At 36.3% G+C, this 21,844-nt stretch overlaps 1 protein-coding gene across 1 annotated transcript; it reads right to left on the reverse strand.

The window, feature by feature from the left end:
* Nucleotides 1-201: 201 nt before the first annotated feature.
* LOC104905850 (3-ketoacyl-CoA synthase 11) lies at nucleotides 202-11,970 on the reverse strand. The gene is made up of 2 exons (XM_010694490.4): nucleotides 11,017-11,970; nucleotides 202-1,241 (listed from the first exon to the last, which is right to left on the reverse strand). Exons 1-2 carry the CDS (start codon nucleotides 11,752-11,754, stop codon nucleotides 444-446), a joined length of 1,536 nt encoding a protein of 511 aa, XP_010692792.1. The 5' UTR covers nucleotides 11,755-11,970; the 3' UTR covers nucleotides 202-443.
* Nucleotides 11,971-21,844: the final 9,874 nt, after the last annotated feature.

Genomic DNA, 21,844 nt, shown 5'->3' on the forward strand with positions numbered 1-21,844 from the left:
TCAGGTTAACTTGTTCATAAACAGGTTAGGTTTGGATTGGAATTCTTACTCATTAGGTAAATAGGTTGGGTTCTAGTTTGGGGATGCTGATCTATTTATGTAAACAGGTCAACCTGAACCTAATTCGACTCGACATAATTGTCCCCCTTAATAATAACTCGAGTGCGTGTAAAACTATTTGATAAATAATGACTAACCAAATGTGAAAGCAGATATTAAATTAAAGTAGTTTCCAATAATATAATTTCCACAAACCAAGTCAAATGCTGACTCCATAGATCCTTCTTCATCCATATCCCCAATTCTAGTTAACAATGTAGGGTACATCCCAGAAAATCCAGATAATAATGAGCAGAAAAAGAAGAGTGAAGAAAACAAACAAATTAAGAACGTACAACATAAATTACACGTAATTAGCATGAACTATGATAAGTGTAGAACCATCATCCGTTGGAAGGCATTCCAATAGCTGCTAGACGAGGAACATCAACTGGAAAATTATTAATCTCACTAGTCCAAGGGTTCTTTACCTTAGTAGCATCAAGCTTACGCAATGCATGCCAAACCGCGCTATTACATTTAAATCCTGATCCAAAACCAATCTGCCAAATCTTGTCACCCTTTTTTATTCTTCCCTTAGCTTCAAGATAAGCGAGCTCGTACCATAACGAGCTACTAGACGTATTCCCAAACCTATAAAGAGTCATCCTTGAAGGTTCCATAAGCCATTCAGAAAGCTCCAGATTCTTTTCGAGTTCATCAAGTACTGCTCTTCCTCCAGCATGAATGCAGAAATGCTCGAAAGCAAGCCTAAAATCCGGTATGTATGGCTTAATCTTATGGAACCTAAACACCTTTTTTGCCACCAATGTGGCAAAAAATAGGAGTTGTTCTGAAATGGGAAGAACTAAGGGCCCGAGGGTGGTGATGTTTGCCTTTAAAGATTCGCCTGCTACGGCCATTAGATCCTTAGAAAGAGCAACACCACGGTATCCTGCTTCATCCTCCTGCTGGTATGCACAACTGTAGCTCTTGTCATCTGCACCTTTGTGTGTTCGGACAACGTGGACAAGTTGGTACTTAGATCGGCGGCGATCCTTGCGCTTGTTAGAGAGGAGGATTGCTGCACCACCCATCCGGAAAAGGCAATTTGGGATGAGCATTGAACGAGTGTTTCCACAATACCAATTTTGTGTTATACTCTCCATGCTGACCACCAATGCATAAGAGTTGGGATGCACCTGTGTCAAAGATACAACTTAATAATACACAAACCATATAATTACTTTTCTTATATTTTTTTTCCTTTTAACATGGACGATTTTTCCCTTCAAGCAACTATAGTACCATCAATTGCCCATAAGAAAATTAATTTATGTTAGTAAAAAGACAATGAATGATGTGAAATTTATGCCCATACATTATAATCTGCCACAAATAAAAAATGGTCTATTTGACTTGTATCACAAATTTTGAAAAATATAGTAATGTTGCTTTGAGATTTTTTTTACCAATCAAGTGTCATATATTATTGTAGAGTGTCCTGTGTATAACATATTACATCACAACTTATTATGTAAGAATATCTCAATACGTTAATTGATATGAGTGTTTCATATCATTATTAATCATTTTTGTTTCATTATTTGCGTATTTCATATCAGTTTGGAGTCGTCTCATGTCATTTTTTATAACTTATTTCTTGTCGTTTATAATACTTTTTGATGTCATTATATACCTCAAAATTTATATCATTTTAGAACGGTTTCATGTCGTTTTCTCGTATTTCATTATTATTTGTCAAAACTTTATATACCATAGCATTATTACACATTTCAGTGTTATTTGTACTCATTTTTATGTCATTTTCAGCAAATTTGTATTATTTTCCCCGATATTATTATTATTTGACAACTCCTTGCATTGTGCATACCATATCATTATTACTCATTTTTACTCAATTTTGTGTCATTTTTCAGCAAACTTGGATTGTTTCCCTCCTATTTTAGTATTATTATTATGTAACATATAATCATCACCTATTTATGTGGCATTTTTACTTATTTTCATGTCATTTTTTAGCAAACTTGTACCATCTTCCCCTTTTTATTATGATATGTGAACTCTTATGTACCATATCATTATTATTCATTTATGTGTCATTTTTACTCATTTTTATGTTATTTTTTAAGTAAGTTTATGTCATTTCCCCTAGCTACTTCATTGCTATATTTTCCATTCATTGGCAGTTTAGAGTTCTGTGTAAATCTTAGGGAGCTTTCCGGCCAGATCGATTACCACCGTTGTCAGGCCGTAATTGCTTTCAAGTTAGTGGTCTCCTACCGCGGCACAGTCTTGAAATCATTGTCCTTCTGCCATTACGATTGTCATTTTCTAACATTTTGAAAGCAATTATTTTATTCGCAATGGTTGACAGTTCAACCTAATCCATGGCTCACCTTTCCAAACTTGAGTCTATTGACGGAAATAATTACAAATGTTGGGCTGAGGAACTGCTCATATTTTTTGAACAGTTGGACATCAATAATGTTCAAGGATTGTCCTACTATTGTTACTGCTACAGGTGATTCATCCTCTTCTTCTTCTACTACTGTTATTCATGGTGTATTAAGTAGAATGAGGAAAAAAAAATTAAAATATGAAAAGGATAATAAAACTGTTCGTTTCCATCTCCTTAATCTGATGACAAATAATCTGTTTGATTTATTCATGGTGTATAAGTCATATGGGGCTGATGATGCTGGGAAACAAAAATATGTTGTCGGAAAGTGGTTGGCTTTCCAGATGGTTGATTACAAACCTGTCATGGACCAAATTCATGTCTATGAAAATATGTGTGCTAATGTTTTAAATGATAGACATGAAAATTTGTGAAGTTTTTCAAGCGAATGTATTGCTGGAAAAATTTCCTCCTTTCTGGAGGGAGTTCCGTAACAATTTGAAGCATAGGAAAGAGTTTATGTTTCTTCAAAACTAATCAATCATATGACGATTGAAGAGGCAAACCGCATCAAGGATACTCGACTCTGTTTTGTTAATGTTACCAAAGCTAATATGGTGGAATCTGTTGTTGCTTCATCAAGTTCTGATAAGTTTAAGGGTAAAGGTAAGAAGGTTAACAATAACGGTAAGAAGCAAGGGAAATTCAACAAACCTAATGGTAAGATTCAGAAGAGGATTGTCCTTTCCTATGTATGCGGCAAGCCTGATCATAAGGCTTATCAATGTCCTCAACGCCAAGGGTCTGTCCAAAAGGAAAAACCTAAGGCTAACCTTGCTGAATATGATGATATTGTTGTTGCTGTGGTCGTTGAAGCAAACCTGATCGAGAATAGTTCTGATTGGATTCTAGACACCAGGGCTTCAAGGCAATCCTGTTCAAACAAGGAGCTTCTCCATGATTTCCAGGATGCAACAGAAGGTGAGTGCGTCTACATGGGCAATGCGATAACTGCTGGAGTGCTTGGACAAGGAAATGTCACTCTAAAACTTACCTCTGGAAAAACCCTCTCCCTTTCAAATGTCTTATATGTTCCTACTATACGTCGTAACCTAGTGTATGGTGCCTTGTTAAACAAAGCTGGTTTGAAAATTGTTTTTGAGGTTGACAAGGTTGTAATGACTCGTGGTGGGGAATTTGTAGGGAAAGGGTATCTAAGTGGGGGTTTATTTATTTTAAATGTTGCCTCTTCTGTTGTTCCTGCTATTAATAATACTATTCGTGGTTCTGCTTATATTGCTGAGTCTTTAAATTTATGGCATGGTAGATTTGGACATGTGAATGTTGCTTCTATTAAGAGACGACTAAGGACTTTAACTTTAATTCTTAATCTGTCCTCAACAGAGTTTTCTAAGTGTCCAGTTTTTGCTGAAGCAAAATTTACTAAGAAACCTTGCAAAACTGTGGCTCAAAGGACCACCCAACTTCTAGAATTGGTTCATATATACTTAGCTGATTTTCAGAACACTAGAAGTAGATGAGGAACATTTTGGTACATCTCTTTTGTTGATTATTACTCGAGGTATACTAAGTTATACCTTCTTAAGGCAAAAGTGATCCAGGGGAAGCTTTTATAAAATATACGGCCGAGGTAGAAAACCAACTTGATAGGAAAATCAAGAGGGTTAGGTCTGATAGGGGTAGAGAGTATGAGAACTTCTCTTTGAAGGACCATTGTGAGAAATTGGGTATCATTCATGAACTTATGCTCCTATGTACCTCAACAAAATGGTATAGCTGAACGGAAAATAGGTCCTTGAAAAATATGATGAATGCTATGCTTGTAAGTTCCGGGTTGCCTGATGAAATGTAGGGGGAAGCAGTTCTTTCGGCCTGTCATGTTCTTAACCGAGTATTTCACAAAAAGTTAGATAAGACTCCTTATGAACTATGGAAGGGTTATCCTCCGAACTTGAGTTTTCTTAGAGTGTGGGGGTGTCTAACTAAAGTTGGACTGGCTGACTATAAGAAGTCAAACATTGGACCAAGACTTTTGATGTTGTGTTTATTGGTTATGCTCATGCTGCTTATAGATTCATGTCTTTGAGTGATAGGTCTATTTGTGAATACAGAGATGCTGAGTTTTTTGAACATGTTTTTCCTTTGAAAAAGGGTGATATTGCACCTGTGCCTTCTTGTTCTTCTCCTGTTGTTGATTTATCTACTTGTTCTACGCATGATGTTGTTTTACCTACTAGTGATATTTGCTGATTTATTTGTAGTAGTTCAGTTGACATGCATGCTAGTAGTTCTTCTGTTGTAGATGAGCCTAAGAGAAGTAAAAGACCTAGAGTAACAAAAGACTTTGGTTCCGATTTTGTCACTGCTTTTCTATCTAAAAGTTCTTTTGTTGACTTGTTGAGTGATGAACTAGTTTATGCTTTCATGATAAAGAGGATCCAAAGACCTTTGAAGAGGCAATGAATCTGTGGATGCTAGTTTTTGAAAGAGGCCATTAAGAGCGAGTTAGATTCCATATGTCTAACTCTACTTGGGAGTTAACTACTTACCTAAGGTCAAAGACCATAGATAGTAAATGGATCTTTAAAAAGAAGTTGAGACCTGATGGAACTATTGAGAGGTTTAAAGCTATGCTTGTCCTTAGGGCTTCATCAGAGGAAAGGACTAGATTACTTTGACACTTATTCTCTGTGACTAATATAGCCACCATTAGGACCCTGCTAGCTCTAGCTACTATTTATGACTTAGTTAGACATCAGATGAATGTTAAGAATGCTTTCCTGAATGGTGACTTAGAGGAGGAGATTTACATGTTTCAACCTGAGGGTTTCTTGTGCACGGTCAAGAAATAAAGTGTGAAGTTGAGGAAGTCCTTATATGGTTCAAACAAGCACCAAAACAATGGTATGAAAATTTGATAGTATTGTTGGTCAAATGGTTTCATTGTAAACAACTCTGATTCTGTGTTTATTCAAATTGATAGGATCAGATTGGTTATTATATGTCTTTATATGGATGACATGCTGATTTTTGGTAACAACTTAAAGGTGGTTAATGATACTAAACTTTTTATGTCTTAAAAGTTTGAGATGAAAGATTTGGGAGAAGCTAATGTGATTTTAGGAGTAGACTTAAGAATCTCGGTGCATTTCCTTAGTCAGTCTCATTATGTGGAAAAGGTGCTTAAAAAGTTTAATTTCTTTGATATTGTTTTAGTGAGTTCTCCCTATGATTCTAGTATTCATTTTGACTAAGAACTTAGGTGAAAGTGTCTCTCAAAGGGAATATGCGAAAATCATAGGTAGTTTGATGTACCTCATGAACTGTACTCGACCTGACATAGCTTATGCAGTGAGTAGACTTAGTAGATATACCCATAACCCTAGTAATGAACACAAAAATGCTCTTCATCGTCTTCTCAGATACCTAAAAGGAACTATTATTTTTGTCTGCACTACTCTAAATTTTTCTGTGACGCAAATTGGGTATCTAGTAATGATGAGATCAGTTCAACTAGTGGCTATGTGTTTACCCTTGGTGGTGGTGCAATATCGTGGAATTCTTCGAAGCATACTTGTATAGCACGTTCCACCATGGAGTATGAGTTCATTGCCCTCAAGTTTGCAGGGTAAGAAGCTGAATGGTTGAGTAATCTGTTGTCTGATGTTCCCTTATGGGGAGGAAAGGGTGCACCTGTCTCTCTTCGTTGTGATTCTCAAGCAGATTGGTGTTGCTAAGAACAGTGTCTACAATGGTAAGAAGAGACACATACGGATCAGACATGGAGTCGTCAAACAACTCCTGAAAAATAGGATAATTTCTTTGGACTATGTGAGGTCCGAAAGGGGTTATCTAGGAGAGTTGTCCTAGAGGCGTTGAGGGGGATGGGGTTAAATCCCATTAGTTGAGATTTTAAGGTGGATACTTGTTTGAGGTCAAACGAAGCCATAAAATCTTAACTTGCACTACATCTCTCATCCCTTTGACGCATGGTAGTGTTTTTTAATCCATAGCCTATTAGTGGTGCTACTGAGGCGCACTTGATGGATTTATATTGAGAGTTTGAGCTTCTACTCTTAATAGTTCCATATCCCTTCGGGGTGGTATTATAGAGAAACACTTGATGGACTACCTGCGTAACTGTGGAGGTTAAGCCGCCTTCTGTGAAAGGCTGGGCTGTCTTTTTAGAGCACTTATTAGACCCAAGGAATGCGCATGGCTATAAAGCGCTTGTAATGTATCGCGGAGACTACACGATCTTAAGGTAGGTATGTGTTGTGGGGGTCTCAACGGAACTCTAGTAAGTTCAACAGAAATTCAATCACTAGATAGTAAGTTGTTGCCTCATTTCACTATGCATCAATTCAAATCAAAAGATATTGATGCTTAAGTACTTTCCTTTCCTTACCCATGAATTTCTTTTGCTTTACATAGCCTTTGTGGAGGATTGTTGGAATCAAGGCTTGAAAAGCCTTAATGTCTTCTTTTCATTAAATGTCCCACATTGCTTGTGGGAGGGAATACTTCCTTGCTTTATATATTCCCTCCCTCCTTCCTCTTATTGAGTTGGTACGTACTTGAGATGCTTTTGTGGTTGGATGTCATAATTGTTTTGGGCTTTTTATCACACACGCGCGCGCGTCGCCTGGTCGGACCGGGCCAGGGCTTTTGGGAATAAACTTAACTTAACTAACTTTTTGGACCCGGACTGAGCGCGTAATGACTGATAAAGATTTTCCTTGTAATCTTTACTAATTTGTCATATATCAATTTCACATTAAAAAGAATCTACTTGATTTGATAATCTCACATTCGAAAGATAGCAATTAATCTTTATCACTCTCTAAATTCATATCAGCTTCATTCATCTTCTTACCATATATCACATCCAAATCCCTAAAATTTCTCCAGATGCTTTCCCTCTCCTCCACAACCACTGCAAAAAACCTTTGCCATCACTAGGTCTATTTAACGGTTGAGTCGAACCCGAACTGTGGTCTGCTCCATATGCTCAGCTCATTAACACGCCGAAATATGTAAAACTAAATGGTACGCTACCCTCAGCGGAAGCCTCATCACAGGAAACTAACGACTACGAGTTCATCAACATTCTCCTACCGAATAACAATTTCATAGATTTATTGTCTTTAGGAGTGATATTATAGTTACAAAATTTATTGATACACAATCATTTGCTATAAGGCTGGCAGAAACTGACCGAAACTCATAAATCTCACCTGAAATAACCTAAAAATTTCGGGTTTTGGTTGAGATTTTCGACTTGCAAAAAAAAAAAAAAAAGCGTCGACCCAACCCGACCTCAAAATATAATGGGTTAGGTTTAGGTTGACCTTTTGAACCTGAAAATAACCCAAAAGGACCTGATTTAAAACTAACTTATATTATGTTAGGTTAGCCCTTAGCCGGAAAGGTTATTATATTGGGCCAAGCCTAACTCACTTCAACTTGAAAAATTCGGCTTTGAATGTTGAAACTTAAACATGTTATATGTACATTACCTTTCTGAATTAAGCTGGCAGTTTCTTTATCATTGGATATTTAGATTTTTATTTCAGGTCATTTTGGGTTGGATTCAGGTCAACCCGAAAAATATAAGGTCGGGTTTGGGTTGAGCTTTTCAACTTGAAATATAAATTAGGTCGGGTTTGGGTCAGGGGTCAGTGACCTGAAATACAAATCAGGTCAACCTGAAGCTGACACAACTCGATCTAATTGCCAGCCCTTATTTGCTTGATAGTTCATAACAAATTTGACCGAAAATTTTGGAGAGTTATATTGTTCGCGGCGGAGAATCTAGCGAAGCGCAAGAAAGGGAAGACGAAATATCTAGACCGTCGAAGCGGCGGCTCAAGTTCGATTAGAGTGGAAATTCGACCATGTATTGAGATGTGGAGAAAGAAAGAGGATGATGAAGAGGAAGATGAATAGTTATACACAGCTCACGTTATCGCAGTCAAGGCAGAGCGAGGTGGTTGTGGCCTATGTTGCAGACTTGAAAGGAAAAGATAGGAGGAGGTATTTCAATCCTTCAATCTTCAATCCTTTTAATTTTGCACGTGTGAGGTAGCTTTTGCACCATAAGATATGGTGTGACAGTTACACCCCAAGACTTTGTGATTGTTATTGTATAGATATTTAACCAACTCATTCTTTGTTATCGACCAATTTACCCTCTTTCGTAAACCTTAATCTAGTTAAGTTGAGTTGTGTAGTTCTTGATGAATCAATGTCATTAATTAGGGAAACATTCAAAAGTTAATTAATCGTATGAAAGATTATTTAGTAGTTCTTTAAAAGTATTAGTGCTAGTTTGGTGGAACGTAGGCAGTTTATTTTTCATGTCATTGTATTTCATAGAAATTGCTAAATGATGTTTGGTGATTCATAGAAAATGAATCCATTTTGTGTGAAGTGGAACTTTTTAAGAATTTCTACTTCTCATGGATTTGTCAACCAAACAGTACCAAAAAATTCCTATTCTTAGTAATTATAACTTTCTATGTTAAACAATGTCAACAGAAGAACACCTGAAATATAAAAAGTGAAGTTCATGATATTCATAAACCTAGTCTATCGTGAACATATTGACGACCTTGTACGTAAATTCAAGATATGTGCATTTGTTCGTATTGAGAGCACTTCCTAATTAAGGGTGAGAATGGAAATTTCACATATAAACCGAAGATATTTAAATAAGCAAAGAAGCAAAAGAGTATTTTGGAGAACGGGAAAGTGGTCGGAGTGTTTTATTTATGTAGGTCACACTATAAATTTACCCTTGAAATGAATCATACTTTGACTTCACTCAATATAGTTAGTTTAATTTTGTACTTTTAAGAATGGCCTAACATTATTGATAATAAGGGAAGTGATTCTTTCTTGCAGTTTACCATGTAAATAAATACTCTCTAATATTAGGTTTCCAACCCCAAAAAAGAAATTAACTACACAAGGACAAATAATATCTTCAAGATATTTAAGAAACTTATATCATAAAGTTCTTTCCACGGGAGAACTGCGAAATCCAACCAGAACAGATTTATTGAACTTACTACCAAAAATACTTGAAAACCAAATGGTGCACAAGTCTAAGTGATCCACCCAATAAATTATCCCTGCAACACGGATTCTCAAAACTTTGGGTAGTCCATCCATACCCAATCGACATCAATCAAGTGGACCCCATGCTTTTTCACCAATAGTACTCTTTTACCCATTGTGTAGAATCAAAAGCTGAAGCTTATGTAGCTTAGCATTAACTATACCCTCTTGAATATGTGCGAACGAATTGATCATGTAGTATTATAGATGAATGAAAGAGAATGGACTATACAAATTACAAAACTGGTCTTTTGTTAAATCCGTGTCTAGATAGTGTATACGTTATCTAATCTTAAATTTATTAAAAGTATACTTTATTTGCTCCTTGCGAAACAACTGTTAGCATTCATGGCCGGTGAACCTCCCCACTGGAACAAAGAAAAAGTGTCTATCCTATTGATATGCTACACAATAGAGAAAGACTTGAGTAATAAGTGAGATCTAACTCATTGCATTTTAATTAAGAGGGAAATGTTTGTTTACAATAGGTATTTCATCAAGTGTTTATTAGGTAAATGTATTAATCTCTATTCTCTGGTATAAAATATGGGTTATTTTCGATATTATAAAATAACTTTTTCGTCTGTACATCATATAAACCTTCAAATATTGCAACAACTCATTTTAGATGATAGGAATATTTTTTTTTTTTTTGAAAGAAGTTGGATTATATTTTTATGATGACGATAAATTAAATGGACAGCTCCAAATAAATGTTTCTTTTCGCGCGCATAAACTTCAAAACTGACCAATATTAGCTCCAAATAAATCTAACCCAATGCATAAACATTGACGAAACAATAGCAAACCAATTATAAAAAGAATATCCAACTTTCGCCGTTGCTAAGCTTTTTACACTATTTGTTACTATAATTAAATGATTTAATTAGTATATGAATTTCCATAAAGTTATAATCATTTGAATAGTTAAATTTATTATTGAAATTACTTCTATATGAGTATATCATCTTATTTCACAAATTTTTTCCGCACTAAACTAAAGTTACACTCATAATTATGCTGCCAATGTGCGCATAAAATAACATCAAACACAATCAAAGTATATTTTTTTTAAAAAACAAACTCAACTAGCAAAGTATTTCTTACTAAATAATAAAAAGGAACGACATATAAGTAATTAAACTTGCATAGTCCTTCCTATCTTGTTTCCTTATAAATGGTGTGCATGCTATTACAAGTCTAAATTTTTTGTCCCACTTTTTGTATCATTATATGTGCTACCCGTAATATTATTAAATACATTATTAAATTTAAACAAACTCCTTTTTTAAAGAAAAAATTTAACAATAAATAATTGATATCAACCAATAAAGTTGAGTAGCACAATAATCATAAAAACATATATGGGACTTCAGATTTTGAAAAAATACAAGTAAATTGCAAAAGCAAACCTGCAAGAGATCTTTCGCAAGATCTATTGAAATGAGGCCAGCACTGCATCCCATCCCACCAAGATTGTAAGTAAGAACGTTCCCTCTAAACTTGTAATGGTTAACAATCATGGCAGACAACGAAGGCAAGGGAGTAAACACACTACAATTGACAACAAGTATGCCAATCTCCTTAGTTAGAACCCCAGCCTTCGCCAGCAGTTCATCAATGGCTCCAAACATAATATTTGCTGCCTCTTTCCTCGCTTCTTTTACTGTTGGTTTTGGGGGAATATCAGTCACAGAATTAGGCAAGTATGTCTCATCTCCTACTCCGGACCGCTCGAAAATCTTCCTTTGAAACTCAATATTCTCTTCAGTGAACGTCCCGTACCTTATAATTTTCTCCATGCACGTCTTCTTAGAGGCTTTACAGGAGGGGTTCGGTTTTGAGCACGCGAAATCAACCAGATAGATCTTAGGAGGGCGGCTCATGAAGTGAACCGTAGCAAGAAAAATTAAGAGGGAAATGCCGGATACGACAGCGAAAAGATTCAGTTTGAGGAGAATCCATAGGTGAGAAAAGTCTTGATTCGTAATAAGGGCTGGTAGAGGAGCTGAAAATATCATGGCTAAGATTGGGACGAAGATAAGGTATAGGGCATTTGAGATGAGATAATGGTAGCCAAGTTTTACATATTTTAGTTTAACTGATGTTATTTGGATGTTTTTCTGGTTTTTGTTAGCTTGATCAGCCATTGTTTAATTAGTTGAAGGGAAGAAATGTTGTCGGGTAATTTTTGAAAATGAGATGAGTGTAAGGTGGTTTGTTTGGAGAAATAAACTCAGTTCAACAGTTATATAGCCAACAAGAGGAGATATGAAATCTAAGAAAGATGCAATAAATGTAGTAGTTAATAACTTAACTTAGTTTTGAGCTTTTGGAGTTATGAATGGTTGTTTTTTTCTATTTTTTTTTTTGATTGGATTATAATTCATTGTTTTTTTTTTTTTTTTGATAATGTATAAATATAAGAAAGCAGAAGGATTAACTATCCCCTCCTTGCCTTAATGGCAATGGATTGAGCTTTAGTAACATTTTCTCTACTAACATTGTTGGTGCAAATTCAGTTGGATGACTTTGCAAACAAGTCAATGCACACCCAATAGTTTGATACTAAATGTCACGGGAGTCTTAGTCCCTAGGGGTTACCGGTTTTAATTGATTAAAACCTTGCTAAAGTACTTTGTTATAGCTTAATGTAATTAAACTATGACGCCTAATAAATTCAGGCGACGAGTATTAAATAAGATAATCAATGTAATAATTAATCAATTAATTAAAAACTGAATATTCCCACTTACAACACAAACTTCTAGAAAGATTCTATAACGCATAAGGATAAATAAGGCTGGACAATTAAATGACAAACATGAAAGTGAATACCTCCATGGATTTCGACTCGAATTGGAGAATTGAACAAATTTTGTAACTCAGTACATGGTCTAGTTTTAGACTATTGGCTAACTATAACACCATAAGGGGGTTGACTAATCTAGGAAAGTTAAGCTAGTAGAAAGTAAATTGCACGTTTGTTGTGTATGTGTTTGTTGTCTTTCTTCTAATCTTCCTTCTTGTATTTATATTGTTAAAGCACATATAACTTCCTTGCTCTTTGCAGGGAAGTGATTTGAATCATTTATGATTCAAATCACAGCTGCCATCTTCTGGCGCCATGATATCACGTCCTTTTACCCATGTTCTTGCATGCCCTTGTGATCAGATCAACTTCCATCCATGTCTTCGTCTTTGGCATTGCTTGATCTTCAACTGCTATCTCTTGGTCATTCCCAAGAGTTGGGCCTTCCTTTATAAATTGTTGACTATTGACTTTTGTTGACTATTCATCATGGGCTCCTTGACATAATTTGGCCCTCATTTTGCATGACTATTACACCCTTTGGGGCCTGATTCAATGAATCGTAATAAATGCTAACTATGATACAAAAATGGCAGTAACAAATTGCCCCACTGATTTATGAGGTGATGTATACAGAACCCACAAATTAGTAGCAGAGAGATATGCTTAATAGCCATAACCAATTTGTTTTAGAAGCGTTTTAAAAGTTGCTTCTTCCACCATTTTGAGATGATTAACAAATGTTTCCTTAGGATGGCTAAATTTAGTAGAGAAGAATAATCTATCATGCATTCCTTCTTTCTTTCTTCTAGCCATTGTGAAATCCATTAGAAAAGTTTGTCTCAGTCGTGGTCCTAGAACATGATCTCGCAACATCTAAGAAGGAACCAAACCATGGATCCTAAGATTATGCCATACTTGACACGTACACGTATATTGTACTACATCTCTTGTAGATATTCCATGTCTTATTCGTGAGATTTTTATGCTCTTTGCATTCCCTTTAACAAAAAGCGTTTTTAAATATCTCCAAGACATATCTGGTTGCCATGCTTCTTCCATGATGACTTTCCCCCAAGATTTACATGCCAATAAAAAAGTAACCTGATCTTGTAGGTCAAGTTTTGAAAATATCCATGCCTGCATCAGATCTACATCATACCTTATTTGAAAGGCCTTAGATATGTTTGTGTATTTTGGATCCTTTTGTATTATAGGATTTTTGCCAAAATATCTACTAATTGTAATATTCCATCTGATAGACTTCTCTTTCATGAATTTGTCTTTATCTTCAGATAGAAAATCCATCGCTTTATGATGATTTAAACACGTATAGGGTTAAGGTTTATATATTGGCGATATTGGATGGAAAATTCATGGTTGGGTAATATTCATTATTAACCTTTCTAATATAAATGGTCTCTTGACCTTCACATATGTTCTTTCCTTCTACATATTTATATATGGAGATCTGAATTCTTAACCACTCATTTTTCTAACTGCTTATTTAGAAGGCAGTTATATTGGAGAGAAATAAGCATTAAATAACACATGTCAATAAAAACCATAAAACATAGTTATTTTATTAATAACTAATATTTCGTATTACACTTAAGAAATTGTTTTTAGAAGCAATTTCTCTAAGGATAACATTTATCTATCCGTAGATAAACATAACATTGATCAAAAATAAAGGGCCTAAGGGGAATCTTCTGGAGATGGTCCCTACAGACAAGGTTCACCATGGCATGATAATCTTCATCAGCGATTTCATACCAAGCTATATTCTGATGGTAAAAAAAAAACAGCCATCTTGAGGTACATAGTTGAAACTAGCCCTGAATATCATCCTTTGATAGGTGTAATCCCAAGCATATCTTCTATAGAGAAGTTCAAAGTACATCCAAGGGAAAAAGGCCTCTGAGACCCAAAGCTCCCAAAGTTGGCAAAGGCACTTGAAATGCACCACAATACCTTCATCTTTGCTCTGCCCTAGCTGGATCCCTCCTTATTATCTTCACAGACGTTTGGGTACATACTAGGATTAGTCTCTTGGCATAGGCTCAGGTAAGAGTTTGGGGTCTTGGAAAGTTGAAGGTCTCAGATACCTCTTTCCCCCATCTCTTACAGACTAGAAGAAGCTGATCCTGTGAACTTTCTAATAGCCTTGGCCATATGAAGGTAGCCAATAAGTCGATATTGGCACCCACCTTAGTAGCGCTAGACTCGGCTAGCATTGGATGCTCTGGCTCTATGACTGGATCTTCTCCAAAGATCCTGGCCATATGGGTGTTCCACTGCTGAATCTTTGCTGCTTTAAAGACTTCTTTTTCCTCTTGGACAATGTCCTGGGATTCATGATGATTGAAACAATCCTCATCAATGTCACCTAAAACATCCTCATGATGGTCGAAATCCATATCTTTGAATCTTTGTGAGATGCGCAGAAGATGATCAAGAAAGTTTTGTTTTCTAAATTTTGTAAAGTAGAGAAGTAGAGATGAGATAATGAGTGACATATCTAAACATACACTTCTTTAAATAGTCGTTTTTTCGCATAACGGTTACTTTAACAATAACTTCTACGCTTAAGCTTTAAGTGTTGGGATCACTTTTCAAGAAGTTTAAAAGAGAACTTGACCATTTTGATAGTAATCCTCATATTGACTCTGCGTCTATAAACCTTAGGGCTTAAATTTCAATTTTTTCAATTCATTTTACTCTTTTAAATATTTGAGTTTAATGCTTGAGTATCATGAATATAAATACGTAATTTGTTACTTGTAAAGAAAAATGAACTCAAAATAATTTAGGTTTAAACATGAAATTAAACGTATTTTATTTAATCATTATCAACTATTACATAGTATCTAGGAGAAACTACGCACATATGGCTTGTTGATAATAAAACCTAATAACATAAATGAAATAATATTCAATAATCCAAATATTTGCATTTGTACGTTTAAGAATTAATTTGGTGATATTAATTACGTGTGCAAGTAGAATTAATTTGCATGCACAAGTGGAACTCTCATCATTACTCTTTAGGAGTAATCATGTTCCAACTACAAATCAATATCCAGTTTTAGTTTCCAAAGAGTCATTATATTAACTCTTTTTAAATAGGGATTTAAATTTCTGCCTTACAATATTTGATGTGACTGTTTTTAAAACCGTTCATCTTATTCATTCTTTGGAATTTAATCATTTGTTTTAATCAAACAATAAATCACATGAAAATTGAACAAATGCGAATAATGTAAAAAAAGAAATTAAACAATATTGAATTTAAACAATATGCAAGAGATAAGCAAAAAAATTATATTTTTTTAAAATAACAATAATTAAAATTACAACCTAAAATTGATGAAGTTATTAAGAATCTCCAATTCCTAACTTAGAACTAGCATCCTAACTCTAGGTTTACATTTTTAATCTTTTGGGGATGGTAGCCTAAAGGCATCGGAGTCAGCGCCAGAGTCACTTTCATTGTGGTCTTGTTTGGTGCTGCCATTGCCCTGAACCCTCCTCCTTTTAGTAGGAGGTTCATCATTGTTGTCATCCTCATCCCTTTGGCGGGCAAGAGGGGAAGCTTCCTCTTCCTCTTCTTCTTTTTCTTCTTCTTTCTCATCACCACCTTCATCACCACCAGAATTTTCTAGTGAAGAAGGTGAGGAGTAGTCAGATGCATCTCCCAGAAGCCTCCTCCTCTGATGAGAAAGGGTTACCCCTTTCATCTTCAGAGGAAGAATATTTGAGGAGGGAGAAGTGTTGGCTCTTGTGGCCAGGGTTGGTCGATTTTCGAAGAAATTTCCTCTTCTAAAGAGGAGAATTCGGAAGTTATTGGTGATGAGGATGATGAATGCGTAAAAGATAAGGATGATGAGTGGGAATTCAAGGAGTTTCCAACTCTCAGAAGGAAAAGGCTTAGAGTGCGGAAGATGAAGATGATGAAGCCATTTTTGGGAATTCTTTGGGAGAGATAGGGAGACAGAAAAGTTAGGAGATGAAAGGAATCAAGAGATGAGTTGTGATTTGAATCATTACATCATTTCCCTTTTTATAAGGAAAGTGTCATCTCATGAGAACTTGATAATTTCAAAAATTACGCCCCTTCAATTGAAACATGGGCCTAACTGCCTGTTTAAAGACTTTAGGCTACTTAGTCAATTGTTTGCTTAAAAATGAACTTTCATTTAATCCTCTATTCCTATTCTAAAGGCTGGGCAATAACATAGTCCATGAATAAAAGAGCATGCTTTTCGTACGTGTTATACTTTTAGTTATTTTCCTTCATTAATACCCCTTTTTTTCAAAAGTTTAGGAAAGCTCGAAATCTTTTCAGACCAATTTAATTTTCACAAACTCACATACAGTAATTGAATTTTGAAAATTCACCATGTTTGAGAGAACGAAAACTAACCACGAAGATAAAATTAGCAAGGCAGTGGCTGCCAAGGCTCTTTCCATGCACTCCACAGCTGCTCGCCAATTATGCACCGCCATCAAGGTGAATCTCATCCACTACAGGCCCCAAATGTTCCGGTATTTGAAGAAACATTTAGAAACTACTGAAAAACCTTTTTAAGAAAGGATAGCTGCTATTGGCCCTGGATTTCCATTTAATATGAGGAAACAACACCATCAACATATCCTGGAGCAGTGCTACCAATTCTTGGATCACATTGTATTAAAAGATGGCAAACCTGGGACTCTCCCTTTCACCACAAGGTCAATCATTCGCTTTCATTAGCCTTTATCCAACAAGCCTTTTAAAGGATGGATTTCAGGGGTAGATGTAAGGGCCTGGTTCATGCGCATACAGCCTTTTCATATAAAATGGACCAAGAACAAAATACTCCCATTCTTGAGGTTAGCCTCTTATGAAACTATCCCTTTTGATGGAGCTTTTTCTATTGCTTTATTGGCTTGTTAGGATCCAACCATTAACTGCTTCTTGTTAAAATGGGGACCAATGACCATAACCTTGGCTGATATTACCTTTATTACTGGTACTTCTCCCACGGGTAAATATGGGATTGATCTTCCAATTTTCCATCATGTGAAGGAATACAATGACTTTATAGTCAATGTTTATCCATCTTTCGCCAAAGTGCTAGTCCTTCTGCTAATGCTAGCAAATGTGGTTTTCAAATGTTTATTGATTTATTCATCAATAAGGATTCGAGTGAAGTTGTGACTCCTCAAGAGGAAGTTTTATTCCTTACTTTTGCATTTTCTAGACTGATGATGTCAAGGGCCGGAGGTGTTGTAACACTATGATTATCTTTAGCTATCAACATCTCCAATACCAATGAAGAAGTTGCTTTAGCTCCTATTTTATTAGGATAACTTTACAGATGCCTCTTTAGAAGTTGAGAATCTTTCAAAGGTTTTGGCATTCCAACCTCTGATTCTCCCAATTTTTCTACTGATAAGGGATTTAGACCCTTATGGCTCTTGACTTGCTGGGGTCATGTATACTTCTCAAGTTTGTTAATACTTAAACTTCATCCTACTGTTGAAGCTATTAAAGGAAAAGACGGGGCAAACCTTGATTCATCTGCCTTCCTCCCCAAGCTTGAGAATTGTAGTTGTTATGGTGAAGTCAGCTTTAACCTTATTTTTCAGATTAGGTTTGGCATCCCAGCTAGCAACCTACTATTTTCACATTTCTTAGTATTTTATCGCCACCTTGGCACTTGGCATATTTTTCCAGGCAAGGAGCCTCGCTATGTAAGGAAGACCCTTGGCCCCTGTACGCAGTTCCTGCATGGATGCGATCTCTAGACATTCATTCTAGCTCCACAAAAGATGGGATTTTTGGAGTAGTATATTTAGATCTAGGGATTTAATAGTAGCTGAACCTAAATATTTTGGTTTTGAAGCCTATGATCCACAATTCTACTGATTAGATCTCATGCTCCAAACTGTAGAGGACATTCATACTATGGAGCCAATGGAGTAGATTGATCCTCTCGAGAGAGCTGCTAGAAAAAGAGATTATAATCGTATTTTTATTTCAAAAGGCACTTAATCTACTGAGTTAGTGGATTATTCTGAATCAATTCAAAAACCCTCCAAGAAGAAAGATGATAAGCTTGCCTCAGCTCCAAAAATCTTGAGACACTCTTACAAAAAAGTCCCAAATTAGAGACAACATCAGAGATTCAGCGCTTCAATATTTCTTCTTACGAGGAAGAAGTTAAGACCATTTCTCAAATCATTTCAACTAAGAAATTCCAAGGAACTAAATAAGGTATGCATATCTCTTTATATTCCTTTATCATGAAATTTCACTTCTTATTCTTGAGTCTAAACCATTATGCACTTTTTTCTGCAATTCAGGTTCGTCTAGCCACAAGAAGTCTAAATCTCTTACTGATCCTTCTTTAGAGAAGCCAGTAACCATCATTTCTAAAAAAATTCTTGGTTATAACTTTACTGATCCAATTATGGCGATCGTTCCTTCCACAATTGGTCCAATCCACAACATGAAAAATGTGCCAGTCAATGAATCTCACATTGAACATATTGATGAGCAAGTTAGTTCTGTACCTATTAAGGATTTTTTTTTGATAGGTATGTGAGTTGATATCATCAAAAACAGGAACCATTTACACCTAACTTTCCTCGACTAGACAAACTACCCCAAGGACCACCAAACTACTTTACAAAGTTTCCACCCAACTTCTATCACTATGACTGATCATCTTAGGCAGAATACTAAGACATCTATGCTTCACATCCCCTTGTATTCTCTTTACAATGTTCTCTATACAATTAACTTTCCCCTTCCAAAGAGCTTGATTTATAACCTGCCAAATACAATATATAACAACTTCTAGTTCAGCAGCTTGCACTATTCTTCTGAACTTTATACCTCTCCTTTTGTTGACCAGCCACTGAAACAGTTGTTGAATATCTTGACTCCTAGAGTGGATACCACACAATTGCTTGATACTATTGAGGCACCTCCTACTGAATTCACAATTTTAAAACAAGTGTCTATGATCCTCCACTTGAGACCCACAGATCAGACATGTGTCTATGGAACTCACCCCCAGCTATGTAATTTATCTCTTGTCTGTAATCTGCCTTGGATAGCTAGCCAACTGCAGAATTGATGCTTGGGAACTCCTGTCCTTCCCCAGATAGCAGTACTCCACTGAATCTTCTCATATTCACCAGAGAGTTTATTGTAAACCTCAGTGACTGAGTAGTGAGACATTTGTTGAAGTTGAGCCTGAGTATAAAATTCTTTCAGTTTGTCCTTTACACTGCATTCATGCCTCCAATACCAGCTACTGGTACTTTTTGGCCCATAGTCCCACCATGAATGTTGCTGAATATAGACAGCATGAACCCACTTGATCCACAGATTATCAATCTTCATCTCCACAACCCAAACATACTTACTAATTGCAGCTATGTTCCATAGATATATATTATTATACCTAGTCCACCTGCACTCTTGGGAGTACACACCCCAGCCCACTTTACATATCCTGCATTCATGCTAAAATGCTCTCCAGACCACAAAAATGCTCTACATATCTTGACAACATCTTGTAAGATTTTCTTAGGTAGAACAAAAAACCTGAGCCTAGTATGTGTGCAAGCTGATCAAGACAAAGTTTATAAGTTGAACCCTTCCTGCAAAAGATATGTGTCTAGTACTCCATGTTCTGATCCTAGCCACCATCTTTTCTGTAAGGTTTTCACAGTCAGCAATTGAGATTCTTTTTTAGCATATTGGTACTCCTAGATACTTGAATGGCAAGTATCCTCTGGTGAAACCAGATCTATCAAGTGCCCTTTGTATATCCTCCTCCTGCATTCCACTAAAATACATTGCTGACTTGTTGACATTAGCTTGGAGCCTCGAGGTTTCAGAAAAGAGTTTGAAACCTCTAAGTATGAGATATATTTATGTGATTTCCCCTTTACAACATAGTAAGATATCATGAGCAAAACACAAATGAGCTAACTTCATGGCCTTGCATTTTGGATGGAACTTGAAATCCTCTCTCTCACTCACCTTTTTCATAATTCTTGAGAGATACTCCATGCATATTACAAACAGGAGAAGAGACAGTGGGTCACCTTGTCTCAACCCCCTTTGAGAGGGGAGGTAGCCATGTATTACTCCATTTATCATAAGAGAAAATTGAGGAGAACCCACACAAGTCATAACATATCCAATGAACCTTGTAGGGAAACCTAAACTTTCCAGCATCTCCTTCAAAAAGCTCCACTCCACAGTATCATAAGCCTTCCTCATATCAACTTTCATCATGCAACTAGGCCTACAGCTTCTTGTACCATATTCCTTCACCAGATCTTGACATATCATGATGTTGTGCATGATATATCTACTATGCACAAAGGCTCCTTGTGTTTCCATGATAATATCAGGGAGTACATCTCTCATTCTGTTGCATATTACCTTTGTGGTACATTTGTAAATCACATTGCAACATGAGATGGGTCTATAGTCACCAACATGACTAGAGCATCTAGTTTTAGGTATAAGTGTAATTGTGGTAATGTTTACTTCTGTTAACAGCTTGCCAGTTTGAAAGAAGTCCACCACTGCAGCAACAACATCATCCCCCACTATATGCCAGCAATCCTTGAAGAATTGGCTACCAAAACCATCAGGGTCTGGTGCTCTATCTCCATGAATAGACCATAATGCGTGCTTAACTTCCTCCCCTATCACTGGCCTTAAGAGAGATTCACATTGCTCCTGGGTCACCAAAGGTCACCAGAGATTCCAAGCATAGAAACACCTAGTAGCCTTCATATCCTCCATACTACATTGCTCCACACATCTCCTGAAATCAATAGTTTCGTTTACCCTCAGAGGTGCTCCTACTCTATCATCCATGTTCAACACATTATTGAAATCTCCCATCCATACCCAAGCATCATTCAACACCTGAATCTAAGTGAACTCCCTCCATAGCTCCTTCTTACTACCAGCATCATTAAATGCATACAAAAATGTACCGTAGAAAGCTTTTCCAGCCTTAGGTTCTATGTAGTAGTGTATGAGTTGGCTAGTACAAAAAATAATGTTCACATTAAAGAAGTGGGGATTCCACATCACTATTATCCTCCCTCCACTATGACATTGTGCGTTAGAAGTGAAACACCACCCAGGACATACCCTAAGATAAAGGTTCCCTATATTGCCAACCTTTACCTTAGTCTCCAAGAGGCTAACCAAACCAGCAGCAAAAGTGGAAATGAAACCCCTAACCACTCTTTACTTATTTGGGCTGTTTAGGCCTCTCACATTCCAGCATAGCACCTTACTCATTTGGTGCTGGAGGGCCTTCGACCCTCCCATCTTCATTACCCCCTATTTCACACACTACATCTCCCACATTCACCTCCTCCACCGCCAATGCCTGGAA

The sequence above is a fragment of the Beta vulgaris genome, chromosome 1 (genome assembly GCF_026745355.1).
Source record: "Beta vulgaris subsp. vulgaris cultivar EL10 chromosome 1, EL10.2, whole genome shotgun sequence".
Classification (NCBI taxonomy): Eukaryota; Viridiplantae; Streptophyta; class Magnoliopsida; order Caryophyllales; family Amaranthaceae; genus Beta; species Beta vulgaris.

What these genes read in the sequence shown, in the direction of transcription:
- LOC104905850 (XM_010694490.4), bottom strand. Translation starts at nt 11,754, where the DNA reads ATGGCTGATCAAGCTAACAAAAACCAGAAAAACATCCAAATAACATCA. An exon ending in TTGCGAAAGATCTCTTGCAG is followed by an intron (nt 1,242 to 11,016) that starts GTTTGCTTTTGC and finishes TCTTTGACACAG; the next exon opens with GTGCATCCCAACTCTTATGC.